This window comes from Artemia franciscana, chromosome 1, assembly GCF_032884065.1.
Source record: "Artemia franciscana chromosome 1, ASM3288406v1, whole genome shotgun sequence".
Taxonomy (NCBI): domain Eukaryota; kingdom Metazoa; phylum Arthropoda; class Branchiopoda; order Anostraca; family Artemiidae; genus Artemia; species Artemia franciscana.
The window spans coordinates 20,856,539-20,883,466 of NC_088863.1; the positions used below are offsets into that span (position 1 = coordinate 20,856,539).

The 26,928-nt window shown below is 33.8% G+C and overlaps 1 protein-coding gene across 3 annotated transcripts in view; it reads right to left on the reverse strand.

The window, feature by feature from the left end:
* The window catches only part of LOC136026775 (galactosylceramide sulfotransferase-like), a 94,765-nt gene extending 68,385 nt beyond the window's left edge, over positions 1-26,380 (reverse strand). For all 3 annotated transcript variants that reach the window (XM_065703492.1, XM_065703484.1, XM_065703479.1), the window contains exon 1: positions 26,236-26,380. In XM_065703492.1, the coding sequence (XP_065559564.1) occupies positions 26,236-26,309 (74 nt within the window). In that variant the 5' untranslated portion in view covers positions 26,310-26,380. The remainder of the gene's footprint in view (positions 1-26,235) is intronic.
* Positions 26,381-26,928: the final 548 nt, after the last annotated feature.

Consider the following 26,928-nt stretch of genomic DNA (forward strand, 5'->3'; position numbering starts at 1 on the left):
TCAGGGGTAATTCTTACAAAATTGAAACCAAATCTTAACTGAAGTGTTAATAGTAAGGTATTTACAAGAGGGCAAACCCCCTTATATACGTAATAAAAATATACGAATAAAAAAGTTTGTCACTTAGGTATATTTGTCAGTTACGTATATTTATAACCAATAAAAACGTTTGTAAATATAATTAAAAGCTCTAAAAGCCTTTTTAAGTAGCAAAAAAATGGAGGGCAACTAGGCCCCCTCCCCTTCCCTTTTTTTCTCAAAATCGTCCTATAAAAACATTGAGAAAGCCATTTAGCCAAAAAGAATAAAATTAATATGGACTTTTCATTTTCACTATTCATGTACGGTGAACCAGATTCAAAACCAGTATAGATTCAAAAATGTTTAGAAATCAAGTTATAAAAACAAGTTTTCTAACTAAATGTTAGGAGTGACATTAAACCTTAAAATGACAAAAATTGTCCCGTAAATGAAAGGAGCTGTCCCCTCCTCAATGGCCCGCTCTTTACGCTAAAATTTGACTGTTTCTCACAATTCCACTTTTTAAAACAACAAAAAACTTTAGCGTAAAGAGTGGGGCACTAAGGAGGGGACAGCCCCTTTCATATACGGAACAAGTTCTGTTCGTTTTAAGTTTTAATGTTTTTCCTTATTTCCTTTTTTTTAAACTTATTTTTTGTATTTAAAATTAAAAATTAGGTAACATTATCTCAGATAACAGACAACTGACAAAGAACGTAAATATATACAAGCCTGCCACCTCCCAAGATTGTGCGATGATGATACGACTACAGGAAAGGTTCAAGAATTTCTTTGTGATTTTTCAATAGATTTATCTTGCTGCAGCGTAATATTGTTAGATGCATTTAGGAAACAAAGAAAGGAACATCGATTCAGCTTATCAAACAGTTCGTGGTAACGAACTGTAGTAAGGAGCTACCCGGCTCAATAGTAACCAAAACTCTAAAAAATTGAATTTTGATATCAATAGCTACATTAAAAGAATCGCATTTTATTGCTGATTTTAAATATATATATTTCATCAAGTTTAGTCTTACCCATCAAAAGTTACGAGCCTGAGAAAATTTGCCCTATTTTGGAAAATAGGGGGAAACATCCCCTAAAATTCATAGAATCTTAACGAAAATCACAACGTCGCATTCGGCGTATCCGAGAACCCTATAGAAAAAATTTCAAGCTCCTATCTAAAAAAAATGTGGAATTTCGTATTTTTTGCCAGAAGACAAATCACGGGTGCGTATTTATTTGTTTGTTTGTTTTTTTGTTTTTTTTCTTTTCCCCAGGGGTCATCGTACCGACCAAGTGGTCCTAGAGTGTCGTAAGAGGGCTCATTCTTACGGAAATGAGAAGTTCTAGTGCCCTTTTTAAGTGATCAAAAAAATTGGAGGGCACCTAGGCCCCCTCCCACTCTCATTTTTTTCTAAGTCAACGGATTAAAATTTTGAGATAGCTATTTTGTTCTGCATAGTCGAAAACCATAATAACTATGTCTTTGGGAATGACTTACTCCCCCACAATCCCTGGGGAAGGGGCTGCAAGTTACAAACTTTGACCAGTGTTTACATATAGTAATGGTTATTGGAAAGTGTACAGACGTTTTCAGGGAGATTTTTTTGGTTTGGGGAGTGGGGTTGATGGGAGGGGGATATGTGGGAGGATCTTTCCTTGGAGGAATATGTGTATGGGGGAAGAAAAATTCAATGAAAAGGGCGCAGGATTTTCTAGCATTACCATAAAAAAACAATGAAAAAATAAATATGAAAACGTTTTTCAATTGAAAGTAAGGAATAGCATTGAAATTTAAAACGAACAGAGATTATAACGCATATGAGGGGTTCTAAAAATACTTTAGCATAAAGAGCGGGGTATTCAGGAGGAGATAAATACCTTGCTCTTTATGCTAAAGTATTTTTAGTAATTTCAACTATTTATTCTACGGCCTTTTTGATTCAGGGGTCATTCTTAAGGAATTGGGACAAAACTTACGATTTAGTGTAAAGAGCGAGGCATTAACGAGGGTACAAACCCCCTCGTACACATAATAAAAATATAAGAATATAAAAGTTTGTTACGGAAGTTAATTCTAAAGTTACGCATATTTTTGTTACGTATATTTTGAATTCTAAAGTTACGTATATTTTGAGCAAAATAGTTGCAACAGAATGCGATGCATCATTTTTATTTCAGCAATATTCATGTTCCAAAAGAACAGATTATAAGCCCTGTAGCTTTGGAAGTGGAGAAAATAAGAACCTATGTCAACATCATCAAATTTGTTGCTGCATCAAACCTATATCAACATCATCAAACTTCTTGTTCCTCAAAAATCACCAATCAACAGCATATCGTAGCTAGTTCACGTGGTTATTCTGATTCTTCATTTATTAGTGGCAATTTCACTTAAACACTCGCTTTTGAACTTTAAGAGTGCTAATACTGGAGAATCCTGGTCACTTTTGATTAATAGCTCCTTAGACTTTTCAATTTCTTTTGCAACGTGAATAAAATTCCACTACTTAATTTTTCCTCTGATAATTCCTACAGAACTAGTTTGAAACTGAAAAATGAATTCCCTGGAACGTGGTTCATAGTTTTTTGAAAATAGATTAATAAACTCCGTGTTTTCGGAAATAAATTTTAATTGAATTAGCTTCGTTGGGATCTCAATATATATACTTTGTAAAGAATGAGACTGTAACTTTACAGTACAAATTTTAGATAGAGTAATATACTAATTTCATTAATTCAATTTCAATATTATTGGGAAATAACAACTGACAGCACTGGTCTATTGGTCATAGCACCCTGAATACCAATTACATAATGAAAGTTTTTAAAGTGATTATACATAGCCAAATGCAAATCATATTGAATACAATCAGACTTTATCGAATATATTAAAAGGTTCATTTCTATTATAATAGATTGGTCATCAGCGTCGTGTTTTGCATACTAATGAATCCTTTCTTTATTCTTTTGGCTTTTTTGTCACATTACATAGTCCTCACTTTAAAACGCTTGTTGGGTATAAAGGGAAATACATAATTCAAAATCTAAAGAAATTTAAGATAATTAGAACAGAAACTGTGAATTCCAAGCAGTGTTTTTTTTATAATTAGCTGTCGAGAATATAGCCATGGAAAATTTCTGAAATTTTTGCTTGACTAATGTTTTGGGTTTAAACATATTCTGCTATTTTTACAATGTCGATTTTACCACCAAGAAAATTAAGTGAACTGTAAAAGATGATTTATGTAAACTTGATTTTTAATGAAAGTGATTGATTTTTATTTTAATAAAGAAATATATTTCTTCATTTGCTTTAAATATCTTCATCTTGTATATATAGACGGTCACCCTCAAAGCAGCTAGAGGATGCAGGTCGTTCTGGGCTATAACGTATTCGTCTTGAAAAATCAGAATCCCACTTTCTAGAATAAAATACGGTTTCAGTTTTATGATTTCTCTTTCTATTCATGCCATTAAACTCCTACGTTGGAAACTCCTTTTATTAATGAATAAGGGTTACTGTGGATACCATTCTATCACCACCTTTTATGATTTTCAAATAAAATGAATCATTACATTGTAGTTATGATAACCATTTCAAATTGTAAGAACATAAAAAGTATAATATCCTGTTATTCAAACGAATTGAAGGCAAGCCAGGATCTTGCATATGAAATTGCAAATGGGCTCTTGCAAAACCACGTTAATACCAGTTTCATGCCATTAACCTAGAATTTCTCGCAGGATTTTGCACTTTCAAATAGGACAGGTTGCGTCTTAGTGTTCTTATTTTTTGTAGTGGCAATTGGAGCTTAAGTATCCTTCAGCATCTGATTCAAAATAATGTTCATCACAAGATAAACAGTCTTTAACCTAAATTGGATACTCATTCGATATAAAGGTGTAACATTGTCTTCATTTACTTTTCTATGCGTTTGCAACAGTACAATTCTCGTATGAACTGGTATCTAAAATATACAAATACAGACGGCATATGTGGAATGTTTTGTGAAACTGACTGAAAGGAAAAAAAATTCCGGAAGATAATATCTTAAGAAAAGCCTTCTTTTATATTTTTCTATGTTTAATATTTCAAGTCCTATTGGCCTGTTTAAAAGATTACGATTAGAAAGAAACAATTTTTTCTTAGTAAAAGTAGTGAGCAAAGCTATGTCTTTAGGAGAAAAAAAGAACATCCTGAAACTATAATGCACAAAGACCTAGAACGTAAAAGAAACAGATATAGACTTTATACTAAACGAACGCAAGAATAAGTTTATGATGTACCAAAAATTAAACTGGAATTCAAATGAAGCTAAAAATGAGCAGAAATCACTAGAAATGTGAAGTGGTATGTCTTTCCCTTAAACCCCAACTTTAGTTTAAAAACAGACATTGAAAGACAGATATTAAAGTTAAAAAGACAGATTTTAGACTTAATAAAATGATACCATTATTTATCTTATAATGTACCAAGAATAAAACTAATGTTCAACACAAACCTAAGCCGAGCAGAAATTACCAGCTATATGACCCTGGCAATAGCCCCCCTTACACTCCAATTATAGTGTGAATAACATAATTCTTGCTATACTGAAAACAATCTATATATTGTTGTGATCACAAAATCAAAGCAAAATAAAGAAAAATGGGATGCTTCGTAAAAAAAAACAAAAAACTCAAAGCTGTATCCAGGATGAAGGATTTACTGTGCAAAATCCTAGCTCCTCAGCTACCCACCCCTATCACCCAAGGTTTATATTCTAATGTTGAAAAGCCAAAAATGCAATTTAAGAAATTTTCATGTGTTTATCAAATGTTTTCGTAAACCCATTCTTAAAATAAATCCAAAACAAAGAATCCAGACCCATGGTTGTTACCAAGACTTGGCCTCCCTCGCGCAAAAGTTCAATTATACTCCTAAAAGCTAAATATCTGAAATATCCTATATATTGATTTTCCTTTGTCCGATTTATCCTTTGTACGACAGAGTGAGGGTTTAAATTCTAGCTCTCCCAATTAGTTAGTTTGGGACGAAGGTAAGTGGCGTGACTCTGTGAGCTCAGCCAGAGCTGAACCAGCTCTAGATGGGTACCTGGAAAAATCTGGGGACGATAAACAGGAAGGGTTTGCGAAAGCACGAGATGGTAGGCCCCCACCCCACCTTTTTTAGTCCTCGGACATAATTTTTTGGGGCATTTATGTTGATGCTATAACAAGTAAAATCCAAATTAATGTAAAAATTAATTGTCAAATATATCTATACTAATTGAAAACGAAAATACCAACAACAACTAAGATCACAGGAAAATATACATGTTTAAGAAGCAGTTTTATGTCAAGATTATTCTTTTACGATATATTTAATTTAAACAATTAGAGGAATGTTACCTCAGTTACATTTTGGAAATGAATAGTTGACATTTTTGAAGAGATTCGTTCTATTTTTTTACGTGAAGTCTTCAATGCAAAATCTATTCGGCTATCTTATGTATTCTAAAGGACTTTGTTTAGAATGAGTAAAATATTAATGAAACTTTAGTTTTATGTCAGTCTGATGGAACTAGACTGATATTATTAAATTTAGTCTTATCAATTTCTAGAGCCTTATCTAGTCTAAACATGTTTAATATAATAATGCTAAAAAAATTACTTATAATATATTTTTGCTTCTGTAAAGTGCAGTAGGGCCACCCCCAGGCATCTCATCAAACCCCTAGATAGTGAAAAAGGGGAGACCCCTACATATATGTAGGGTTTCAGCATAAAGTTGTCGACCATGGGGGACCCTGTCCCTGAGGGTCCATAATAAAAAATTGAGCAACCTTGCTAGGGAGCTGAAAATGCTCAGAAGGGCCCACCAGCGTGCAGGCATGTCCTAAGAGTTATAAACATTTCACCAGCGATAGGTTAGATCTTTTGGTATCTAACCCCTAACCTGTCTTTGGCTTATTACCCCGAAAACCATCGTGGGAAGATTCTCAACAGGAGGGTAACTGGGACAGTAGATAAGATCCCGAATTATGAACAATTTATCTCCCAGTGATTGTCTCCCTGCAATAGCATTAAATTTGAAAGCAGAAATACACAATGAGTTGGAGGGACTAAGCTTGTGATTGCTTGTGCACAATTTCTTCTCTTGTTGATAGAAAAGTATCGCCGAGTTCTATATTGCAACAAAGGTGGGCCCATGATTTTGCAAAATCTTGACTCGACCTATAAGTTCCAGGGAATTTCCACTGTCCGGATATAAGCCGACTGAAGTACTTCCAGACTTCTGCACTGTCCAGATCTGAGAATTGTTGCTCGTCTCCGCCCTGCACTTGGACCATTGCTTTTCCAGAGGCAAAAAATTTCAATCATTGAATGAATATGAAAAATGCAACTTGGAATGTTATAACGTAATAAAATAAATATTCACTCGAAATTTTGATTGATTAACTTAGACACTTCTAACTGGTTTTATTAGCAATTTCAAACTCGTATCTCAGGAGTAGAAAAACGGAAATTAGGTGATACAGAATTTATTAATTCAGGCAGGAGGAATTCGGTACACAGATATAGTGTAGGTCACAAGATGTTTACCAAGTCCTTTTTTGTTTGTGAATTTGTTAAGAATGGAATTCTAATCACCCATTTTATGAATAAGAAGTGTAGGCAATCCACTATACTAGAAAATTTGCATGATTAAATATATAGGGTAACATGTTGAAAGTCACTGTTTTTATTAGGAGATTTTAACACAATAGTCAGTAGAAATAATGATAGATGACATAGCCTGTTTGCCTAGAAAAAATTGGTGTAGGAAAAGAAAACAGTGGTGGTATCAGACTGCTGCGATTTTGTAGGTATAGCAACGTTGTTATAAAAAAACAGTTTTTGGTGATAAAATGGCCGATTAGTTAACAAGCTAATTATATGGAGTTACGACAGCTAAACTTAATGATTTTGTTATTGTAAACCGAAGACTTGAAGGATCAAAACCCGATTGTATTAGAGTGCTGTTATAAATCTTACAAGTAAAGATCACCATCTTTTAGCGTCTTTGGCTTATTTAAAAAATTGATCTTGGAAGATTTATTACCTTCCAAAAAATTTGACACTGGTACACTCCAGGATGATAATCTGATAGATACTTCCCAGGAACATTTGAAAACTGTGCCGGAGAGATTGAAATTTGACAATGTGGATAATGGGTTGAATAATTTTAGGTAAATAATTTGTGAAGTCGCTTGTGCTTTTTTCAGGAAGAAAACTAGGAATACAGCTAGGAATATTGGTGAAAATGATTTAGGTTTAATAGAGTTGGGAAATGGCTTATACAAGTAATATCTGAGTGACAAATCGTAGACTAGGCAAGTACTAATGATATACTAGTGAAAAATGATTTAATTCTTAAAGTAATAATTCTCGTGACACAAATGAATGTATAGAAAGTGGAAAAACATTAAACTATTAAATAAGGTAGGTGAGAATTGGAGACCATGGATCAAAATGCCCAGGATCTGAAAAATACAGCCGGACGACATTACAGTAAAATATTGAGTTGGGAAATTAATAAATTGAAAGGGGTAGTAACCTAGACTTGTCCAAGATAAACGAGGAAACAATTAGTGATAGAGAAAGAGCTATAGGTAGATATGCCTAGCACGGTTAGAGATTTTGCTAAACCAGGATAAGGTTAGAGGAAAAGATTTAGAGGAAAATGAAAAAGTTTTTGACACTTTGGATGCGAAAGAAAATTTATTTTGTGGGAAACAATTGGTAAAAGTAATAATAGAATAAAAAATTATAAGGCCCAGGTGGTGAGAGTAAGGTAAATGTATTTTTTAATTTTGTAGACTCTGATGTTATAAATCAGTTAGTGAATGTTATGATTAGGACTGTTGAAAAGGGGGAATACCTAGTGATTTTAGTAAGTCTTGTTAAACTGTTGAATATAAAAGGCGAAAAAGAATAAGAACGGCAATTATAGAAACATTAGCCGGGTTTCTGTAGGTAGCAAATTACTTAGTATTTAATACTTTTTAGACTTAGATATGCCGTAGACAATGTCTTAAGAGAAGAAGATTGTGATTTTATTTAGGAAATAGTAGGTGTTGAGCAGCACCCTTTGGTTGTTAATTATGAAGTGCAAGGGTCATCAAAGATGTTTCGTCCCTAGATATGTGGATTGTGAGTAAGTCTTTGAGGTTTATATATAATAGCTTTAGTCAAGCTTATACTTGTGCGGAATACCATATAAATACATTGAAGGGATTAGTTGAATATACAAAAATAACACTTCTTCTGTGAAGATAGGAATTAGAGTAGATAGGATTGTTCACTGTTTTCTATTTATTATTAAAAAACTTTGTGAAGAAGAGACGAAATAAAAACCTACAATAACTCAAACTAAAAACGACCATATATTTCTATTAAAAAATAAATGAAACCCAAAACAGACAGAAATTAAATAAGCCATCATAGCAAACAAACACACAACAGGAACTAATATAACTAATGCCTGCACACTGGTGGGCTCTTCTGAGCATTTTCAGCTCCCTAGCAAGGTTGCTCAGTTTTTTATTATGGACCCTCAGGGACAGGGTCCCCCATGGTCGACAACTCTTATGCTGATACCCTACATATATGTAGGGGTCTCCCCTTTTTCACTATCTAGGGGTTTGATGAGATGCCTGGGGGAGGCCCTACTTAACTTTACAGACACAAAAATATATTATAAGTGATTTTTTAGCATTATTACATTAAACGTGTATAGACTAGATCAGGCTCTAGAAATTGATAAGATTAAATTTAATAGTATCAGCCTAGTTCCATCAGACTGACATAAAACTAAAGTTTCATTAATATTTTACTCATTCTAAACAAAGTCCTTTAGAATACATACGATGGTCGAATAGATTTTTCATTGAAGACTTCACGTAAAAAAAAAGAACAGATCTCTTCAAAAATGTCAACTATTCATTTCCAAAATGTAACTGAGGTGACATTCCTGTAATTGTTTAAATTAAATGTATCGTAAAAGAATAATTTTGGCATAAAACAGCTTCTTAAACATGTATATTTTCCTGTGATCTTAGTTGTTGTTGGTATTTTCGTTTTCAATTAGTATAGATATATTTGACAATCAATTTTAAAATTAATTTGGATTTTACTTCTTATAGCATCAACAGAAATGCCACAAAAAATGACGTCCGAGGACTAAAAAAGGTATATGTAATGGATGCGGCACTAGACCCTTAAGGTCCCAACCAGCGGTGCTGATCTCCGTCTCAAGGCCCTTCCGCCACGAAGTGCAACGGGGGGGGGGGGCACCATCTCGGGCTTTTGCAAACCCTTCCTGTTTATCGTCCCCAGAATACTCCAGGTACCCATCTAGAGCTGGTTCAGCTCTGGCTGAGCTTATAGAGTCACGCCACTGACCTTCGTCCCAAACTAAATAATTGGGAACGCAAGAATTTAAACCCTCACCCTGTCGTACAAAGGATAAATCGGAAAAAGGAAAATCCATATATAGGATTTTTCAGTTTAGGGGATCTTATTTAGTTTAAGGGGATAGGTGTTTGCTAAAAAACTTTACGACACGCATCAAACCTATATTTATATGCATTTTAATAGCTTTTAGGGGTATGATTGAACTTTTGCGCGAGTGGGGCTAAGTCTTGGTAACAACCATGGGTCTGGATTCTTTGTTTTGGATTTATTTTAAGAATGGGTTTACGAAAACATTTGCAAAGCACATGAAAATTTCTTAAATTGCATTTTGTGGCTTTTTCAACATTAGAATATAAACCTTGGGTGATAGGGGGTGGGTGGTTGAGGAGCTAGTATTTTGCTCGGTAAATCCTTCATCCTTGATACAGCTTTGAGTTTTTTTGTTTTTTTTTACGAAGCATCCCATTTTTTTTATTTTGCTTAGGTTTTGTAATCGCAACAATATATAGATTGTTTTCAGTATAGCACGAATGATGTTATTCACACTATAATTGGGTTGTACATTTTTATTAATTCTAAAATCTGTCTTTTTAACTTTAATATCTGTCTTTCAATGTCTGTTTTTTTAACTAAAGTTGAGGTTTAAGGGATAGACATACCATTTAACATTTCTAGTAATTTCTGCTCATTTTTAGCTTCATTTGAATTCCAGTTTAATTTTTGGTACATCATAAACTTATTCTTGCGTTCGTTTAGTATAAAGTCTAATATCTGTTTCTTTTACGTTCCAGGTCTTTGTGCATTATAGTTTCACGATGTTCTTTTTTTCTTCTAAAGACATAGCTTTGCTCACTACTTTTACTAAGAAAAAATTGTTTCTTTCTAATCGTAATCTTATAAACAGGCCAATAGGACTTGAAATATTAAACATAGAAAAATATAAAAGAAGGCTTTTCTTAAGATATTATCTTCCGGAATGTTTTTTCCTTTCAGGCAGTTTCACAAAACATTCCACATATGCCGTCTGTATTTGTATATTTTAGATAGCAGTTCATACGAGAATTGTACTGTTGCAAACGCATAGAAAAGTAAATGAAGACAATGTTACACCTTTATATCACATGAATATCCAATTTAGGCTAAAGACTGTTTATCTTGTGATGGACATTATTTTGAATCAGATACTGAAGGATACTTAAGCTCCAATTGCCACTACGAAAAATAAGAACACTAAGATGCCACCTGTCCTATTTGAAAGTGCAAAATCCTGCGAGAAATTCTAGGTTACTTGCATGAAACTGGTATTAACGTTGTTTTGCAAGAGCCCATTTGCAATTCCATATGCAAGATCCTGGCTTGCCTTCAATTCGTTTGAATAACAGGATATTATACTTTTTATGTCCTTACAATATGAAATGGTTATCATAACTACAATGTAATGATTCATTTTATTTGAAAATCATAAAAGGTGGTGATAGAATGGTATCCACAGAAACCCTTATTCATTAATAAAAGGAGTTTCAAACGTAGGAGTTTAATGGCATGAATAGAAAGAGAAATCATAAAACTGAAACCGTATTTTATTCTAGAAAGTGGGATTCTGATTTTTCAAGACGAATACATTATAGCTTCGAGGGGGATCGGACACAAAGGGAGGGCCAGGGGTAAGCTACCATGATTCCTGGAATAAAAAAATATTTTCTTTTTTTGGGAGGCAGGGTTGGATGGCAGGTCTATGGAGGGCGAGAAAGGAGTAAGCTGCCATTGATTTGTATTTAATATTTTTCGGAGGGGTGGAAGGAGTGAGGGGCTTTGGCAATGGAGGGCAAGACCTCAGCTCCAACAACTTTGAAATAAAATATCGTCAATGGTTTTTTTGGGATAGGGGGATCAAGCTATGGAGTGCCAGGGTTCAGCTCCCCTAGTTTTTGAATATAACATCGTTAATAATTTTTGAGGGGAGAGATAGGGCCATGCAGGTCAAGCCAAAGGTCATCTCCCTTGACTTTTGGAATAAAGTGTCGTTAATAAGTTTTTTGAGTGATTGCGGGTATCGGGTTTTTTTGATCACTCAACCATTTTCTAAAAGCTCATATAAGAACCAAATATGCCCCAAGGGCATAACTTACAGCACTTGCCCCCGGGCTCTGGGGTTTTTATTGACCAAAGATTTTCAGTCAACTGATTTTTGAACTTATTTCATCAAAATGAGTATCTCAAAGACCAGATGACAAGGGAGGAGTTAGTTGCCATCAGATCACTTTCACTCTTAAAAACAGAACTAGAACTTTTCATATATGATCATCTGTGTCCCTTTAAAATTTTATTTAGCTATTTCTTCCAGAAGAACCTTATATGTACCTGGAGTTTAAGTTACAACAATTACCCCGGGCTCTGGGAGGGGGGGGTTTTGTTGACCCTGATTTTTGTTATCTAATCGTCTTGACTCGATGCGTTTGGGTAAAAGAAGGTGAGGGGGCTGGGGTATATACCCCCAAAATTGTTTTTGCTTTTAACTCTTAAGAGGGAACTATAATTTTCAATTTATAGTTAAATTAGTCCCCTCTAAATCTTACACAACAACAACTAACAAAAGAACCCTATATGCTCTCGGGGCAAAATTTAAAACACCTGCTCTTCGGCTATTGGGTTTTAATAGACCTGGAGGTTTGCTTAATTGATCTCAGAACTATTTTGCGGAAAATGGCTCAAAATTTCGATCAGGTGCACGTGAGGGAAAAGACCTGAGGGGGGGGGCTAATCGCTCTCAGAACTCTTTTGAATCTTAAAAAGGGTACTAGAAGTCCTAATTTACTACCGACTGAGGCACCTTTGAAATTTATACGATAATTCCTTCCAAAAAAGCCATAAATACGACCAGGACATAACTTACAACTTTTGCACCAGGTCCTGAGGGGTTGTGTTGACTCCGGAGTTTTCAATATCTGATCTCATAACTATTTTTAACAAAATGGCTAAATCAATATTTTCATCAGATACATTTGGGTAAAAAGGGGTCATTGGAGGGAGGACTAGTTGCCCTCCGTGTTCTTTTAACTATCACAAAATGCACTAAAACTACAAATTTACAATTGAACGATCCCCCTCTTAACTTGAGACGTTGGTACCCTCCACAAAAGCCTTATATGCCCAAGGGTATAAAGTATAATACTTTTCTTTGGGCTCTGAGAGTTTTTTTACCCCAAAAGTTTGGTTATCTGATCGTTGAACTTTTTTTTAAATAAAGGCTATATCAAAATTTTACTGCATGCATTTTGGGAAAAATCATAGGGGGGATACTATACAAAATAACACGATAAATTCTTATTTCTAACCAAATAAGCCCTTTCGTAATTATTTGCAGATCACACCTTCTATATAAAGGCAACACTATAGTGTTGCATCTGATTAAATCATGAGTTAAAAAGGGTTACAATCGATCCCGAATTGTATTGATCGTTTCTATAGACTTTTTTCCAAAATAGCACAGGAGAGGCTTGGGGAGAGCCCGAAATCAGATGGGCACGATAAACTTTGCTTGAATTAGATTATGCTTGTGGCTTAAGTATACTCGATGAAAGCTTGTGCAAAATGAAGGAACTTATATAGGTTTATAGAGTTCAGGGTTACAGAATAATATGAAAATCAATGTTAAGAAGAGTAAGTCACCATGGCTTGGAATATATGAAGACGAGAGATGAAAAAGATGAAAAAGTATGTTACAGAATATATGGGTCAATTTGACAGTGTCACTTATCTTGGTAGTAGTTTTAGTGAAGACGGTAGGCTACGCGAAGATATTAAAAAAAGAATATCTAAGGCTCAGAATTGTTATTTCATAGTTGAAATAAGTTTATATTAAGAGGAAGATAAGTTTGCTGAACAGGATTAGAATATTCGAAGCTAAAATGATGACAGTTGTCAAATTTACTTCTGAAGCATTGACACTCCAAAAATCCGAGGAAGATTTGCTAGATGTTCCTCGGAGATTTTGCCTATGGCTGGTTTTCGGTACCAAATTGACTGACTGTATTTCAAACAATAGGCTGTACGAAAAGTGTGGGTAAATCCCAATGCCTGCGCCTATAATGAGAAAAAGAAGGAGATCACTAACGTAAGTTCTTGGGATGAATCGAAGGGAGATCTAAGTGAAATGTGAGCTTTCTGGGTGAATATGAAAAAGGTGGATATGAATAGTTTTGGATAGAGGTGGAGCATACTTAGCTGGGTTTGCCTCAGTTGGCTTTTGCTGAGGTCAGTTGTTAGTAGTATTAGTAGCAAAGGGGACGAACTCTTTGTTTGTTTATTGAGTAATTTGTGTTAGTTTCTGGGTTGAATATCAGTTTTATTTTTGGTATATAATAATTTTATTATCTGTTTTGTTTCTTATTAGGTGCAAATTATTTTTCTTTTAAATTTAGTATTTTCATATCAATATATTTATTTTCTGATCTATAATAAGAATAAAAGTTGATGACCTCCTAGTTCATATATCTGTTATTATTATCTGTTCGTTTTGAGTTTGGTTGAATATAAGCTACTTCAGCTCATTGGTTTTTTTTATAGTTTTATAGTTTTTTTTATTTGCTCTGTCAAGACATGACTTCTCTCCATAGTTTTGTAAAGAAAAATTGTTTTTTTTATGTAATCTCTGTTCGTTTTAATTCATTTCTGTAAAAAATGAAAATAAGAAAGACTGCAGAAGAAGAACTAAAATTGTCTTAAAAACAATGATTGAGATTTTTATTATTTTACATGAATATCCTGATGGAATGCCTAATTAATGTTGACTCTACACTAAGGGCCCAAATTGAAAAAAAAAACCTGTCAAAAAAGTAAATCTATGTTTTCTTTAGTTGCCTTGTAAGTAAGCATTTTGTTACTAAGTATTCAAAAATGCCAAAGGAAAGTGGTCGTCCATCATATTCTCAATATCTCTCCATGTCCATATCCAAGTCCACAAAAAGTGTACCAAAAAGGTGTAGCAAACAAAAATAATATAAGATATTGTATATTTGTAATTTACTGCTGAATTTCATCGGGAAAAACTTATCTTTTACTTTGATAAAAACAATATTTATTCTAGGTTTAAATTTCCCATATTTAATTTTTACCGAAATAACTAGAAAACATTACAACCAATATTTGGCCTTTTTATAGGTTTTTAGGAAAAAAATAGGGCCAAGATTATAAAGGGATTAAAAGGGCTGTGGAGGGGGTTTCAAAATCCCAAGAAACTTAATTGCTAGACTTCTCAACTATGCTGAACAAAATGCGTATATAAAACTGTAATTGTATTTTGTGTATTAATTGTGTATTAGGTGAAATGTTGGGTGTAGAAGGGGGACTTTTTGCCCTCCAATTCTCTGAATTGACTCTTTAAAAGGGCACTAGAACTTTCAGTTTCTCATCCAACTAATTCTCATCAAGATATCAGATATTTATTTGACAAACTGTATGCATATACGAGTTTCTGATTTAATTAGGCTTTCTCATAAACATTCTTTCCAATTTTCACCCAAATATCCATAGCTATGGCAATAATCGCTACAGAAGCTGCATTTGTAGAGGTTGTACTAGTATTAGTAATAGTTGTTGCTTTTAACTAAGGTATTTTGGTCAATTGATCTTTTTCATTAAGCATTCCCTGAAATTTCAACTGAATTCCCTAAAAAATGCCGGAGATACGCATTTTTGCCACTGTGCATACACAGAGAGGCTTTTGAATTAATTTAAAATCGCCCTCTATATTCTTTTGAATTTTCATCTTCATACCCTTAGTCTTGACAGTAACAGTAACGTGATAGTATTCGTAGTAGTAGAAACAGTAACAGCAGTAGCAGCATTCAGATATTGCATTTTGGCCAGTTAAATTTCCCCTCATATTGTCTTGGAAGTTTCATATTAATACGGTAATCAGTTCCAAATAAGTTGCTGATTTTATTAATTACGTATGCCCGTGTTCCCATATTAGACTTTGATTTAGTTTAACCCTCCCCTCACCATTTCCTCACATTTCCACTTTAATACACTCAAGCTTGGTAGTACTTGCTAAACAATCACTAATTGTTCTGGTAATAGTTTTAGTAGTTATAGTAGCTTTAGCAGTTGTAGAACCTTGCGAAAATTGCCAATTTAGTCAATTGATCATTCCACTTACCATTTCCTAAGAGTTTCAAATAAATATAATCATTCGTTCCTGAGATAAACCCTCTTGACCATCCATATATACATAATGTGTTTTGATTTTGTTCAATTGGCTCCCTCAGTATTCATTGGAAAGTTCACCTTGAGTGACTTTGTCTTTTTGGACACTGAAGGTCAAAAATACCAATCTTTCTCAATAGAAAATACAGCAGGTATATAAATGGGCTAATTGCATAACGAACAGCCCTTGCTCTGAGGGCTGTGGAAAATATGGCTGCGGAAATCCCAAATAACATAGTTACTAGACTTTTCAACTCTTCTGAACAAAATAGATATCTCAAAATATTAATTAGACGTGTTTGGAGGATTGATTGACTTGAAAGGTGCCTAGCTACCCTCCAAGCAGTATCTTGCTCTTAAAAAGGTCACAAGAACTCTCGATATCATATCAAATAGCCCCCTTCAAAATTTACAAGATCAGCTTTTCTATAGAAACCGTATATGTTAGCAATTGAAACTAGCAAAATTTATTGTCCTTGCACCAAGGACTTCAAGGGGGGAAATTATCAAACCCGGAACCACAGTTATTTGAACTTTGGACTATTTTGAACAAAATGGCTATTTAAAATCTTCACTGGAAAAATTTGGTAGAAAAGAGCAGTGGGAAGGCTTGTTGCCCTCCGATCACATTTGAATCTGAAAAAGGGAAATATAAATTTCAATTTAAAATCAAATGACCCTCCTTGTTTATGCAACCACCCCTTCCATACAAAACTTACATGTTGACAATTAGAATCCTATATAACTAAAAGCTCTTCCCCTGGGGGCTTTGGAGGGTCTTGTCAACTCAGGACGCATATTTATTTGAAATTTGGACTAATTTCAACAAAACAACGGTCTCAAAAGTTTTATAGGATATATTTAGAGAAAAGAGACCGCAAAGTGGAGGTAGTTCACCTCCTATCATTTTGACTCTTAAGTAGGTTACTAGAACTTTCAATTTTTAATCTAATTATCTCAGTCTGAAGTTTAAAAAAAAAAATCATGCATTTGAGGAAAGAGGGTGTTGGGGAGGAGCTAGAAGCTTTCCATTTATTTTTTACTCTAAAAAAGAACTAAAAACTTTTAATTTCACATAAAATGAGACTCCTCCAAAGTTTAAACGACCAGCCCTTCCTTAAAGGCCTTAAATCCCCCAGGAAAGTACTAACAGCCTTTACCTGCATCCTCTGGGGTTATGGTCTATCCCCACAGCTCTGTTGTTTCATCTTTTGTCTATTTTCAACAGAATAATTATCTCGAAACTTCAATTGATAAATTTATAGAAGAGGGTGGAGAAGAAGGGCCTAATAGCCCTTCCATAACTTTTGACTCTTAAAAGTGGTATTAGAACTTTTGATTTTCACTCGAATGAGCCCACTCCAAAGTAATTTTGATCACCTCTTCCATAAAAGTCTTGTAGGTCAATATTGTGAAACAAGCATAACCTATTGCCCTAACCCCGAGTAATTTGGGAGGAGGGGGTCAATATTCTCCAACACAAAATTTCTGGAACTCTAATCTATGCTGAACAAAATCGTTACCTTAAAATTTAATTAGATACGATTGGAAATTGTTGGGCGTATGAAAGAGGATTGGTTGTCCCCCAATAAATTTTGACTCTCAAAAAGACACTAAGGCTTTCAATTTAAAATCGAATGAGATTTTATCACGATTTCTATAACATCTCTTTCTATATGAAGTGCCTTGGTTAGAAAAAAAAATAATTTAAGTTCACTTTGCTCTTTACTTAGGCGCCATTAAGGTGCTACAGAATTTACGTATAATTCCTGAGTAACACGCCTAATTTTATTATGATTACTATTTTTTATTCTAATAATAATTATTATTTTATTATTATCATTATTATTACTATTATTACCTATTGAAAAACCGTCTTCATACAAAAAGAAAATTATGAAATACTACAAAGAGAAAAAACAAACAAAAAAACAACAAAATGTCACTATCCAACTATGAAAAGGTAACTAGAGTTGAAGATGCCGACTCAAAGCGTGTCTTGATATCTTTCGGTTTTGCTTCTTCATAAGCTTAGCATTGGCTAGGGTAGAATCTGTTTTGTGAAGACAATTAACGAGATTTGAATTCCGTGTCTAAGCTGGATATCTCAGTAGTTATTTTGCAAAAGAGAAGAAAATGGAATTTGTTAAATCCTCCAGAATGGTGCAATGTAGAGGATGTTAGGGAGAGCAGCAGTGTTGTACAGCGTTAACAGATGACGGTGATTAAGACGAAGCTTAGGAGATGCTATAGAGGCATATGAAGCTGATATGTGGCCGATGCCTTTTGTTATGAGATGATGAGTGAGAGAAATGGTATTGCCAACGTGAATCCCATGATAATCGATTTGGTCAAAAGGGCAGATTTTTGAATTTCCAAGTACAATTCTATGATGAAGTGTGCCTTTTCAGTTAAAAAGCACTACATGGTGCATTTCATCGTTAGATTCATGACTATATTTTATAAATAAGAGAAGAGAAGGCAGATAAAATAGTTAGGTTACAGATTAAGTCTTCAACATGCAGAATTACTAGAGATATTGCTTGAAATGCTTCTACATTACTTTCCAGGGGCAAGAGCAAAAAATTGCTCAGACATAACATTACGGTACTAAGTCGACAGATAAACATTAAAGATAAGCATATTATCAGCTATATCAGCAAGAAATTAAGCACAAGATTTTACAAGCAGTGAACGAAAAGTGGAATTTACTTTAGTCACAATACCGCCCCACGGTTGACCACCAGCACTACTTTTCCAGTTGTTATTCGGTCACTTGAGATCTGTATTATTATTTGAAGCTTCTTTGCACATTTTGTCAATAAACTGATTATGACAGTGAGGATCCCTGATCTTGTTGACAATTTTTAAGCACTACAGAATTTGATGGCCTTAAATTTGTTAACTTTTAACGTTTGTTAACTTACACTCCGAGGTTAACGCATTATTAACTTTTTCAGCATTTGAAGAGTTCATATTTAAGAGCGTGTGGGTCATGAAGCTAGTAAATCTATCTTACTTTCAAGAAATCTCATTTACTTTCGTAGTTAGTGTTGCAAAAACACCATCATTGATGGATTCAGTTTCACTGGGATTGAATTTGACAAAACATAGTATATTTTTATTCTCTTTGGTGGCTGATACAAGGAGCTTACACATGTCAATAATATTTATGTCGTCTGTGACATTGCTACTGACTTTGCCTTGCGTGTTACACTCAGAATAAAAGTGTCCATGCTTATAAGATTGCATCATCGACAAAGAAACTCAGGCCTGAGGTTAAAATGCATTCTAATTCTGCGCCCTTGGATAGTGATCGCGCAGGAAAATTCGAACAGTATTAAAGAAAAGTTTCTCGCTCATGATTCTCTTTCTTTAATTAAGCGTAATCCAAGAATCATGGCAGTCTAAAAGATAAAATTATGTCACAAAAACAGAAGAAAAGATGGTACTGGAGGGCAATTGGGTTAAATTGAAAAGAAAATGCTAGTCAATAAAGCTAGAATACAGATCAGCGAGGAAAGTGTAGGATTCTGTTATCTATTCCCCACAGTTCAATGAAGGTGCTACTCTTTGCAAGTACGACGACTCTTGCTACAGAAAACTTCCCTCTTTTGTTTGCTTACTAGTGAAGTTGGAACAAACAAATTATCGGTCTAAGTCATTTGACAATTATTATCATAAGATTATCAACCATTTATTGAGATGCTGAATAATAATTTTATTCAGGTCTGGAGCTATAATCCTTTCCCAAAGATCACGAAATTTAACTAGCTTCACAGGGATTAAAATTCACTGAAAACCTTATTGGTTTAATGATGAATAATATCCAACTCTAAACAAATTCTTTCACCTTGAACTCTGAATCAACATGATTAAATTCCTCACATTAGTGCAAATATATATCAAACCAAGTTTTTGTTAGAGGAAGACATACCCCTCCCCCCCGCAAATTTAAGCCCGACTAAGATACTGAAAGAATGTGCTATTAATTTTTAGTCTTTCGGTGAAATTAACAAAAACAATTTTGATTAGCCCGGATAAAAAGTATACAAGTGCTAGGAATATCAATATGTTAAAGCACTTCGTTAAGATGAAGGTCCTGTACGAAATTAATATATTTTGAGTGGACCTTAGCATTCAGAAGGCCAGAAATATATACTAATAACAATATGCTGACCATTCCTGGATGAGAATGTTTATGTCATTAATTGAAAGAAATCGAAAAAAGCCAATATTAGAATGTATAATAACAGCAAAAACACACTAATATAGATTGATACAAATAAATCCTGACAGAATTAAAAATAAAAATTAATGCTGAAGTAAAGCTAAAACTAATAGACGTTACTACAAACATTATTGTGGGTATTGCTTCCCTCCCCCAGCTTCTTTTCCCAGTTAGTCTTGCAAAATTTCTCCCTTTATTTGCAGAATTTTGAAGACGTATATATAATGAAAAATATGTTTCCTTTTTCGAAACATCTGTGGTGAAGGTATTTCAGATCCTTCAATCCCCATAATGGGTATGCCGAGAACAATAAGGAGTCATCAACCCTTTAAGAAGTTTTCGTCTTCAGGACTTGTTTCTTCTGGGCCTTCTATAAGACGCAGATTTTGTTTTATTTTTGTGTTTACATACAGGTGGTTTTAATGTCATATTTTTAGCAGGTGTTACTGGTTACATATGCAAATTTAAATTTTTAAAATCCTACCAGGAAAATTTTTAACAACCTTCAAGAGTATTCTTCAAGCCTCTATTCAAGTGGGAAATCCCTTTCATATGAAAAATTGATCTTAGCAAACCCTTAAGACGTCTAATGTTTACTTACACAAATCTAAACGACCTTGTTAAAGACGTCTAATGTTTATTTATGTAACAAGAAAGACGTAGGTTGGCGGGATAACGACGCATCCTTTGGTTTATTGAACCTTTGTAATCCGATAACAGTCGATTTCGAGGTTGAAAGACTTTCATTTTGGTTCCAGGATCCTTCGTAATCCAACGACAATGGGTTTTGAGAGTCAACATTACTTGTGATGCTAAGGCTTACACAAGAAATGTTTCATCTACTTACCACGGTATTGACAGAGTTCAGAGCGTCAATATAGTGCATATAGATTATTGTTCATAGAAAGCACAGTTTTAGCATTGAATATGTATGCTTTAACTCTGTTGATTGTTGAAGGTGCTAGAAGCAGTAAAATGAAACCAAAGGCATCCAATGTTTCAGAAGGAAATTACAAGTGGTTGTGGGTCAAACTTTGAATGCAATCAAACTTTGAGATTTTTGCAAGTTATGTGATATCATTGTAAAAATTTAAGTTAGAGGAACAGTCTTATTTTGTAGAAAAAGTGAACATAATGCATATAAATGCACTATAAGACGGATTAAATCCATTGGTGGAATATATTAAAGACAATGATCTGAACCAGAATGAGAAAAAAGAGTGAGATTATTACTATGCTATTTTGAAAATAAAAATATTTCGAAATCAAAATAAATATTTTTTCTTCTTAGATATTTTACTGAGTTACGATTCCTCTTTTTAGGGAACCAATAAGTTACAAGAGGGCACTTACGGTAGAGAGAATCTTAATTCTTTAGCTTTGTTATTTAGTCTATAATCGGCAAAGAGAGTGTTAGGATTAAAATATGAATTGATTTGAGATTTTTGAATTAAATTGGAATAGTTGTGGGCATCAAGTCATGGCTAAGTGTAGAAAAAGCCAAAACAGATACTACAATTGAGTAAGAATAAAAGCCTGGCATTAATTCTCTCCTTATTAGTATTGTATGAATAGGAGGTTTCAAAAGTTATCAGTGCAATATAAAATATTCTCTCAAATAATGGTTGACGATATCAAAAGAGATGAGTCTTTATTTCTTAGCTATTGTATGATGCTTTTGCATCACGGATAAAAGAAAAAACATTTAAGAAAATACATCTATATTAGAATGCAATATGAAAAATATGGTTTAACCAATATTGAAAATAAAACTTGAAAATTTCGGCCAGGAAATGAGTGCCTGAGTTTCTATGGAAAACTAATTTTTCTTGAATCCTTCAGCCTTATCTTAAGCTTGAGTTAATAATATGGCTTTTTTAATCATTTTGCTAAAAACCAGCAAATCTGAAATGAGTGCCTAGTAAGATGGGTCATTCTGAGGGCCTGCTGTGTAAGGAGCTATTACTCTAACTCATTTAAGAGAATATGGAAATACCCCAGATTCAAAAGATAAATTTATCAGCTTTGTTTGCTAAAACCAAATAAATGATAAAATAAATACGATAAAGTTACATCGGAAGTCACCAACAAAAATACATTAGTTTTACACATTTCATATCTGTTTTTGCCACTGATAGTCTAAACTGGGCTCAAAATAGAAGACTAGGTTTTCCCAAAAGGGAACCTGAGACTCGTAATAGATACTTACTAAAATGTATAAGTGACTTTCTCTTTGGTTAAACTTTATATGGTATTCCAGTCCAACATGTTTGCGTATTTTACTCACTTTTGTTTTTTTACTTTATCTTTGTCAAAATCTAAATTTGAGTAAATCAGAATTAAACTTAACTTCTTCTTTTGTTCTTGTTTCATTATGTGGATAAACTAATCCATATTCTCTATACAATTCCAGGCCCTGCAGCAGCTTGAAACGAACTCCATGGCCTGTGTAAACAAGTAGAGATAAATTTTATTCTTACATTTGACTAGAATATGCTTACATTTAATTCGAATAAATTTTGATTTTTTATAGCTCTGTTGTGCAACCATGCAATGTCATTAGTGTTAGTACTTATTATTTTCTATTTCATCCATGCCAATGCAGCAGAAATTCCCTTCTACTTAATTTTATTACTTGGCTGCCTCTACATTTACTTTTATTTACCAACTGAATTTTCACTACAAAGGTTAAATGCTACCTCCACTTCTTCACCATACCTCCTTTTACTACCTTTAATTCCTTATAGTACATTTTTAAGATACTTCAAATTTTCCAGCTAGTTTTTCAAGTCTTTCTAAGCACGATCGGATACCTTATTAGTATCTAATGAAGACGTAACTTTTAGCGATGCATCAATTTTAGCTGCTTAAAAAGCAGAACAGACTGTAGCCCAATGATTTTTCTGCAAGAAGGGCCTATGTAAGATTTGTAATCAGTGTTAGACACCGACATTCACAGAACATAGTATATTCCTTCAATATTTGCATAATAAGGCACCAAAGTCTTCTGAGCTTCCTCTGTCCCTTTTGCAATATAATAGGCGGGGCAATAGTGCTGCCTAAAGAGAGAATGATATGGGCAAAATGTGTTATGTTTTTTTTTATAACAGGGCCCTTTGTATAGAAGGAGTTATCGTAGAACTTGCAAAAGAGGCTATTCGATTGAAAATTGCAAGTTCTAGTTCCATTTTTCATAGTCGAAAGTGAATGGATGGTCACCAGCCTCCTCAAGCCAATCATTTCTCTAATACATCCAATATAAATGTTAGATTGTCATTTTTGTCAGTATCGTTGAAAGGTCTAGATATTGTGTCTTTAAAGATTTCAATCTCCCCCCCTCGGCTCCCTTTGTAATGGTTTTAATTTATACTCTGTGGACATATAAAGTTTTCATAGAATGGGTAGTCCTATGAACTTCGGATTGGCTGTGAGAAGTTCTAGTACTCGTTTTAAGAGTTGAAGTGATCTGAAGGCATTTACCCCCTCCCCATACAAAGGTAATACTTTTTTGAATTGCATCCAATAAAAGTTTTGAGATAGCCATTATATTCAAAATAGTCTATAAATCATATAACAAGGCTTTTTGGTTTAAACAAACCCCCAGAGCCTGGGAAAAAGGTTGTAAGTTATGCCTCGGGGGCAATTAATGGTTTTAGGAAAAGGATAGATACATAAAATTTAGGGTATTTTCATTTGGTTCAAAATTGGAAATTTTCAGTTTCTTTTAAGATTCAAATTGATAGAGGGTAACTAGCACCACCTTACTTATCCTCTTTTTACCAAGCGCATCCAATTGAAATTATGAGACAGCCATCAAGTCTGAAATAGTCTAAGGAGCACGTAACAATGCCTTCAGGGATTACAACCCTTAGAGCCCTGGGGCAAGGCTTTTAGGCTATACCTAGAGAAAATTTAAGATTTTATGGAATGAGTGGTCGAATAAGCTTTAGATGGGGCTGACTTGATTTGAAATTGGAAGCTTTGGGGCTTTTATTATGAGTTAAAAGTAATTTGAGAGCACAAAAGCCCTCTCCCGATGCCCACCGTTTCTCAAAGCAAGCCCAATTAATATTTTGAGATAGTAATATATTCAGCGTAGATGAAGGATCCTGATATGATGCCTTTTAGAAATAAACATCCTAAAACCCTCGGGGCAAGAGTTTAAGGTAGCTCTGTCCATGGGGTATATGAGATTCTTATAGAAAAGATGGTCGTGTATACTCGTTGGATTGCTGATCAGAAATTTCAATGCCCTTTTAAAGAGTAAAAGAGATCAGAGGGCAGCCACCTCACAAAACGTCGTTTTTCCCCAAAATACATCTATTAAAAATTTCAAATAACCATATTAATCAAAATTGCCAAAATACCATATAACAAGTCTTTTCGTGTCATTCGAATAACCGAGCTCTGATAGTAGTCTATGAACCGTGGGCAATTAGGTTTATTATGGAAGTGATAGTTGTGAAAACATCAAACGCGACTTATTTGGTTAAAAATTAGAAGTTTTAGGTCAATATAGGAGCCATTAGTGATGGAAGGCAATTATACTCCCACCCCAACGACCCTTCCTTTCACCAAACGGGGATGACTGAAATTGTGAGATAGCCATTTTGTTCCAAAATATCTACAGAACATAAATTAACACCCCTAAGCCATGAGGCAAAGAGTATTAGTCATACACTAAGGACATACAAGGTTTTCTGGATTCGGTGGTCGTATAAAACTTCAGGGGGTTCACACGATTCTAAATTTGGATTTATATGGCCCTTTTTAAGAGTCAACGATTATTTGAGAGCAGCCAGCTCCCCACCCACCATGTTCATCATTTCCACGAAAAAACCTCTAAACAAAGTTTTGAAACTTCAATTTTCTTAGCACCGTTGAAAGGTTCAGTAAAATTGTATAAAAACAAGACTTCCCTTACTTTTAATTGTTCTATTGTTACGTTCAGTCTGAGAACCAAGCAAGTTTTAAAATGTATCATAAACGATCATTAAGGAAAGTTTCACATAGACAAAATATATTTGGCATAAATTCGTTCAAAAAGACGAAACCCTTTGTATGTTCAACTGCATCACTGAAAAACTATGAGAACAATTTAGACTTCATACTGATTGAGCATATTTACATTCAATATAAAGAAAATAATTTTAATTGGGATCTTCTATTTATTTTGAACCAAATTATTTAAAAGAGAATCTAAGTTAAAAGGATTTCTCACAAGGATCTATAGCCGGTCAGCAGAAGGCATAACACTATCAAAGTCAGAGGTAATAATTATATTAACACTTTAAAAAGTTATCCGAATTTAGTGTCTTGCGTCATATGGTGAAAAAAACAAATGAGAGACTGAATTATGCTTTTTTCTTAATGCATGACTAAAAAAATAAAGGAAGAACAGCCAGTTCGAAAAGCAAAAGAAAAAATGGTTGTAGTAACACTGTTACAAGTGGCCACAGTAACAAGGAAAATTCATTACAACACACATTAAAACAATCATAATGGTTTTAATTTTTGATTCATCGAAGGCAATAAGGCAAAATTAAACTAACAAAAAGCACCTTATAATTCATAATATTTCAATATTGTAAAGATACTAAACTTGAGCTACAGATTTTAACTATGTAGCCGTCAGCTTCGAAATTATTTGACAAATTCACAAAAACAGTACACGAAAATAAAAAATGTGTGACACTTCTTTGTTTTTGCTGATTTTCTTACTGATTACTGGAGATTGATGCTTTTCATTACTAGTTTATTCCCGGCAGCTTTGAAAAACAGATCAGAAGAACAAATTTTTGTATGTTTATGGCAGCAGTTCCTTTCTATGATGAGCCAGGTTTTACTGCAGCTGCAAGGATTTTAGAATAAGGCGACATTGATGAAGAATCAAGGGCATAGTACTTTTTAAGGCAGTATGCTTTGATCCTTGTAGATTTTATCCTCAAAACTAGAACACAAAAGCTAATTTTACTATCAATTAATTTTTTATTTTCTATTCACACATTTTTTTCTGTATATCAGTTATCTGTTGAAAAGCAAAAACAAAAGTGAAAATCAATATGTGTTGTCGAAAAAAAAACTATTTAAAAAAAAGACTATTAAACAAGAAATAAATCATAATTGTAAAAAAGTGAAAAACCGATAGGCTATTCTGGTCACCTTGTGTTCACTTCTTAAATATTAAAGCGCAAACAGATTCCTAATTCATAATGTTTCTTAATTCTTAATGAGTCTCTTATTTTAAATTAAATGCAACCAGAGCATATTCTTCAATTTTCTTAATGCTATTGTGATCCCATGGATTGACAAAGCTTCAGTTAGTTTACCTCAACATTATCTGTGTCATACTGGTTCCAGCCACTTTGTACGATTTGACAAAAACTATGTTATTTTCGAGCATTGCAGAAAAAATATGATCTAGTCGTGTTCTCTATAATCCAGTGGTCCTCTTGTCACTTACTAAAATTCTTATGTTTATAAATGTTTTAATATATATTTACAGAATGCTAAGAGTCACATTCTGGATAACCAGTTTCATCCTATATTTTCTTTTCAGCTAACGATTTTATCATAGAGAAAAACTAGAAATATTCTCATATGACTCTTAAGAAAGAAAAATGGCTTTTATTTATAAATTACAGTTGTCATTGAACAAAAATTATATTCTTTTATTATCGAAGGAGTGTTGCGCAAGATACAAATAGTGGGAGGAAAAGGAAAGGGTTAAAGAAGAATCAAGCTTTTAAAGACTGTGAAACCAGCATTTAGAGCGGAAAAGAGTTATTCAAAGAGTGGATAGTGTGGCAGCAAAGCCTAATTGGTATATCATTTTTATGAAGTAGTGCTCAAAATTGAATTGTTAATGGAAATATACTTATCAGTTGGAACAGATAAATTATTAAAGTTTTTTCGTTCACAACATTGCAGTCAAATTAAAATCAAAAATATCACTGCGTTACATCATTTAGAACCTACCAACTCGTAAGACTTCAGAAGTCTGGCTACCTCATCCCTGTTCC